General features: G+C 36.8%; 1 protein-coding gene across 1 annotated transcript; it reads left to right on the top strand.

Annotated features, from left to right (window-relative positions):
* Window positions 1-249: 249 nt before the first annotated feature.
* Window positions 250-3463, top strand: LOC107788327 (malate dehydrogenase, chloroplastic). The gene is made up of 2 exons (XM_016610005.2): window positions 250-389; window positions 2023-3463. Exon 2 carries the CDS (start codon window positions 2031-2033, stop codon window positions 3267-3269), a length of 1239 nt encoding a protein of 412 aa, XP_016465491.1. The 5' UTR covers window positions 250-389; window positions 2023-2030; the 3' UTR covers window positions 3270-3463.
* Window positions 3464-6513: the final 3050 nt, after the last annotated feature.

Below are 6513 nucleotides of genomic sequence, written 5' to 3'. Positions count from 1 at the left end.
GTCAAGTTCGATATCATTATCATGCTGTAATTAAATTTTTAAAAGGAATAAAAAGTAATTTAACTCTTGGTTTAAGGAATTACAACTTTTAATATAATATAGATAAATGGCAAGGATTTTCCTTTTTTTCTCTCTTTTGCCGATGTTGTACCCATTGCTTCTCAGGTTTTCACTTTTCACCAAGTTAAAATGACTGTTTTAACCTCCTTTGCATATCTTTTTTTATAATTAGAAAAACAATTCCTTCCCATATCTTCAAGAACATTCTTTGATATCTACCTCGGAACCTCCGAATTCTGATAATTTTCAAGTTCTTTTTTTCTTTTTCATTTTCTTTGCTGCTGCTATTAAATTACTTGGGGACTCGTTCTTCGTTTTTGGTATTTGAGGTACAGTAACACTTTTGTGCTGAGAAATTATGAGTTAATTACCAAAATGTCTACATTGTGATTATATTTTATTTTCTTGAATTTATATTTCCATGTTTTGTATTGAATTTATCATTACTTTCTTGTACCATCTTTGTTTAATTAGTCCATGCAATCTTTTATTTTATGTTAAATGACTATTTGATGTTTTAGCTTCTGTGATAGGCAAAAAATGGTATTTGAAAAAAGAAAAGAAGAATAAGTTTCTAATCTTTTTCAGTTGGCTATTCAATTGAAGGCTGTTTTTTCAACAACATTGTTCCTTAACAGTGACTGTAGTATTGATTTGATTAAGAATGAATGGAAAATTAGTTTTGAGCTTCTTTTTATCATTTTCATGATTTTTAGTTCATGGACCATGAACTGAAATGGGGAAATGAAGAATTCATAAAACTAACCACAAGAAAAGTTAATTTATTTAATTACTCTACTTTCAAAGTGGAGGCAAAAGACACTAGGTTATTTCGTTCTATCTGTCTAAGCTTTGGTGGGCAGAGTTATCCGGTACTTGTGAGTGGAATAGTCGAGGTGCGCAAGCTTGGACAGACACCACTGTCATAAAAAAAGAAAAAATTGGTTAATTTATTTAAGGGGCTAGCCTGACCTGTGAGTTCTTTTGTTAGCTGTTTTTGTAGTCCTAAGTAGTTATCAGGAATCTTGGTGTGATTTTCAGTTGATTCTTTGTTTAGATAACCGCGGAAAGACAGAAATCCATGGCAGCAAAAATTTGTTAGTCTTGTATTTTCGCTTCGGTTTTCCGATTGGTTTGCTTGTTGTTGCCCCTTCCTTTTATCTTTCCTGAGCCGAGGGTCTATCGGTCTATCGGAAACAACCTTTTTGCTTTCTTAATAAGGTCGGCGTAGACAATACCCTCCCCAGACCTTACTTGTGAGATAACACTGGGTTTTTTGTTGTTGTTGTTGTTTGCCTCTTTGAGCTGTTAGTCCAATTAGGATTTCTGCTCAACTACAATTGGCCACTTATCTCTCTTATCTAATTGAAACATAAGGATGGACTAGGTATGTAAGTTTTATCACCCTAAAGTTCTGGATTTCATGTCAACACATAGGTTTTATAGTGGTTTGTGTGGAATGCCTTTTGGATTTGAAAGAAACACAAGCTGCAGTTAAGACGTGGTTAAAGATTTTATGAAATTATCCAAGATCTCATGATTTTGAAATGATATTCATCCTACATTGGGGTAACAAGATTAACTATTGTCGACATACTCATTAATTAGGTTTTCTAATTTTGATTCAACCAACTAGTTCTAATTGCAACACAACCGCCTTGGTCGATTTAAAGATCTTTAATTGATATAACACACTCTTGATTCAACAACTCAATTTCCAAGCTCTCTTGATCTGAGTGGAGCCAAGATGGTAAGAATATCAGATTTACTGGGTCAGAGGGTGAGTTTATTTCTACGGAGTGCAGCATTAAGTAACCAGTTTTCCAATTGTTCATTGGGTTTGCGATGAACACTAATCAATTTTCACAATATAGCAAACTGCTGAACTATTATCCTACAATATGCTTTATAATCCTGTCTTACAATGTATAGAAGAAATTGATGTCACCTATCTTTTTGCAGTGGGTGAAATGGCAGCAGCATCAGCAACTACTCTCTCAGTTGGTTCAGCTACAACCTTTGGCTCCATACTGAGCTCAAAATCACAATCAAATACCTCTGCAGTGAAATACAATACTAGGAACTACCTTAGGAATTTCAGTGGCCTCAAGGCAGAGGCATTTGTACGATGTGAATCGGAGTCATCATTTTTGGGGAGGGAAAGCGCTGCAGCTCTTCGACAATCCATTACTCCCAATGCCCAAATAGGAAAGCAGAAATCTTGGAACCATGTTTGGCCTCAAGCATCTTATAAAGTGGCTATTCTGGGAGCCGCTGGTGGGATAGGCCAGTCTCTAGCGCTGCTGATTAAGATGTCACCGCTAGTTTCATCGTTGCACCTCTACGATATTGCAAATGTCAAAGGAGTTGCAGCAGATCTTAGCCATTGCAATACTCCTGCTCAGGTTGTTGACTTTACGGGAGCTTCTGAATTGGCTAATTGTTTGAAAGGTGTAGATGTAGTTGTCATACCAGCTGGCATTCCAAGAAAGCCTGGTATGACACGGGATGACTTGTTCAACATTAATGCCAATATTGTGAAAGGCTTAGTTGAGGCTGTTGCCGACAACTGCCCGGATGCCTTTATCCACATTATCAGCAATCCAGTCAACTCCACAGTGCCGATTGCTGCTGAGGTTCTTAAGCAAAAGGGTGTTTACGATCCTAAGAAACTCTTTGGTGTTACCACCCTAGACGTTGTCAGGGCAAACACATTTATCACCCAGAAGAAAAACCTGAGACTCATAGATGTTGATGTCCCTGTGGTTGGTGGGCATGCGGGGATAACAATTCTGCCTTTGCTGTCAAAGTCAAAACCATCAACTACTTTCACTGACGAAGAAGTGCAGGAACTAACAGTGAGGATCCAAAATGCGGGGACAGAGGTTGTCGAGGCAAAGGCCGGAGCAGGATCTGCAACACTGTCAATGGCATATGCAGCGGCTAGATTTGTTGAGTCATCACTTCGTGCTATCGATGGTGATGCTGATGTTTATGAGTGTACTTATGTCGAATCTAACTTGACAGAACTTCCATTCTTTGCATCGAGAGTTAAACTAGGAAGAAATGGCGTTGAGGCTTTGATTTCGTCTGATCTCAATGGATTAACCGAGTATGAACAAAAAGCTTTGGAAGCTCTAAAGCCAGAGTTGAAAGCTAGCATTGAGGAGGGGATAGCTTATGCTCAAAAAGGAATAGTGACTGCTTAGAATGTTAGTACTATATATCATGAAGCAATGAGAAGATCTTTTCAGATTGTTATTAGGGAAGATTCTCGGCATGCAGTTTTGTATAATTCAGTTATTAGGTCCATACTTTTATTTTTTTTTGGGTGTGAACTAGTGTAAGCTGTGTTGTATTTGCTACGGAAAAATGCATCAGCATTTCCAATTTTTTTGGGTTATTTCCTCGTCCATTTTATGGTGTTACATAGCTGTTTTAATGTATTGCCAAGAGCACATGATGGCGTGACCTAATTGTCAATGAAGTGGGTTGAGAATTCGAGGTGACCTAATTGTCAATGAAGTGGGTTGAGAATTCGAGGCAGGGTGTATATGAATAGTACTAAATAAGATATATTAGTAATGCGGAGATTAGTCATACTGAAATTAGTTATGATGATGAAATTATTTTTTATCGACTATATGATTTGGTGTATTAAAAATAACACGCGTTGCATAATTTTTTTAAAACTTGTTTATTTACAAATACCGTCCATATTCTTTAGCTTTGTATTTGAAAAAGGTTTTGAAAGGGTAGTTCTATCTTTATACGTGTTTATCCATGTATTAAAAATCATGATATTGCTAATGCCATGTGTTGCTATGTATAAAGATCGTACTGAATAAGGGGTATAATTAATACAAGTAGTAGTTGTACATATGTTGAAAAACACTACCAAACAAGGATTAATATTATCAAAACTAATACATGCATTACTTTCCCTAATACATCCTACCAAACGAGCCCTATGTGATTTCTTACCATCTGTCTAAATTTGGTGGATAAAGTTACAGATACCAATTGCTGGTGCGAAGTATCCATGGAATTAATCGAGGTATGCCCAAGTTGTCCCGGACACGACGAATATAAAAAATATTATTGTCAAAAGGTAGGTGTATGAGCCAAAAATTATCTTTGATATAAGTGAGACACGTCAGCATCAAGAAAGTCTTCATTGGCTAGCACATGTTATCAATACGACTTAAAGATGTGCCCGAGTTCGAGGTGGTCCTTTAAGAGATGAAGGGTGTGGTCGAAGAGTCAGTTAAGACCAAGGTCGAGAAGCCATCATAGATCAAGGTCGAGGTCGAACATCTTAGAGAGAGTTATAACAGCTAGTTTTAGGATAAGACACAAAAGAGAATATTCTAGTGGATATTTTCTGTTCCTGTACTATTAGGGTTTTTAGGTATGTGTTCCCTATAAATAAAAATAGACACAATGATAGGGGACACACGATATTCATTTGTAAGAAAAGACAATGATTTTATAAAGAGAATCTGGCCTTATTGCAAGCATACGAAAAAACCTTTTTATTAAGATTCTTGCCTAACATTTCGCCTTGATTCAAGAACAACCTGAATGTTCGAAGGCTCATCAATCATTCATCATTGTGAGAAAGAATATCCATAGATCTCTCCCCCTTTCCGGGAGACGCATATGCTCTTATTTACGTAAATGTCATTCATTGCTATTTATTGTTAGTTAATGATATCCTCCTCCTTTCGAGTCGTTGAATATTGTTAGCATTGTGCATATTTATTGTCATTTGGTCACACACGTATATTATTCTATTATAAAATCAGTTAATATATCTTTTGGATATTAATATTGGCTAAGAGTGACTCTATTTTTTTTTTTTAAATCTAACTGGTTGAACCCGAATCTAAATTTTGGGTCAAGTGATGGCGCATAATATCCACTTGCTAGGCAAGTCGACGTGATATAGTTATTTAGTCAAATTTTAACAGTTTAAGGCAAAGTGATGATAAATAACAAGGGATGGGTACTCAAACGGATACAACACCAGCATAAGTTATGTAATAATATCCATTCCAAAGATCTGGAGTCACGAGTACACAAACTACTAGAAGTTCTACAAATAGAGTATGAAATAAATACAATTATTTCGAATGAAATGAATAGTAAAAGAGGAAAGCGAAATGGGACTTCAGGGTCTGCGGACGTCAGCAGATCTACCTCAAGTCTCCGAATGTGATAATCCAAGCTAGTGCACCTCACGTGCAGCTGGGACAAGTACCAAAATCTGCACAAAAAATGTAGAGTGTAGTATGAGTACAACCGACCCAATATATTTTCGTAAGTGTCGAGCCTAACCTCGACGAGATAGTGACGAGACTATGACAGGACACTCATGCAATTAAACTTGTACGAACATAGATATATGTACCAAACAACAACAAAATAGAGATTTAATATGTACAGTTGGGAGGGGACATGTGAAAGGGGAAAAAGATACGATAACTACAACAGGAAAGACAACACAAACAGTCAAATAAATCATCAACCAAAGAGGACAAATAACATACGATATGAAAATAGCACGGTATCACCCATCGTGCTTTTACTCTCATCCTTACCATGAAATGATGTCATAAGAGAAATGAAATGGCACGGCATCACTCTTCGTGCTTTTACTCTCGTTCTCACCATGTAACAATGAATAACTGATATAGATTAGCACGACATCACCCTTCGTGCTTTAATTCTCTTCCTCACCATGTATTAATCAGTAAATAAGAAAATGAAATGGCACGACATCACCCTTCGTGCTTTAACACTCTCCCTTACCATGTCATAATGAATACACAAATTCGGGAGATAAATAATGCAAGGGATGTACTTTACGTCAATTATGATTCTAAGATACCAAACCTCAACTTCCAGCATACTCAACCATTACTAATTAATCCATAAATACGGAAAGAACGATCAAATAACTAATAATCTAATCTAAGCATGAATGTCATAATTAAAGAGGCAATAAATCACAAGGAAACAAGTTCTACCCGCATGCTTTAACCCCAACAACAACGCATAAGTACTCGTCACCTCACATATACATTTTGTCCACACATTAAACACGTGGAAAATAGGAAAACAAGTCCTAATCCCTCAAGTCAAGGTTAACCACGACACGTACCTCACTCCGCAACCAATTCAAAGATCAACTACGGCCTTGCCTTTCGAATAAGCCTCTGAACCAACTAAATCTAGTAAATTATCAACCAAACGATTCAAAATAAGCCTTAGAAACTACCCACGAATGAAAGAGGTTCAATTTAGATCATTATTGAAAAAGTCAAAAAAAGTCAACCCCAAGCCCGCTTGGTCGAAACCCAAGGTTCGGACCAAAATCAGATCACCCATTAACCCCCGAGCCCAGTTGTGCAATTCAATTCGAAATCCGACCTCAATTCGAGGTCTAAA

Source organism: Nicotiana tabacum, chromosome 14 (assembly GCF_000715075.1).
Source record: "Nicotiana tabacum cultivar K326 chromosome 14, ASM71507v2, whole genome shotgun sequence".
Lineage (NCBI taxonomy): Eukaryota > Viridiplantae > Streptophyta > Magnoliopsida > Solanales > Solanaceae > Nicotiana > Nicotiana tabacum.
This window is presented reverse-complemented; position numbering and strand designations above follow the sequence as displayed.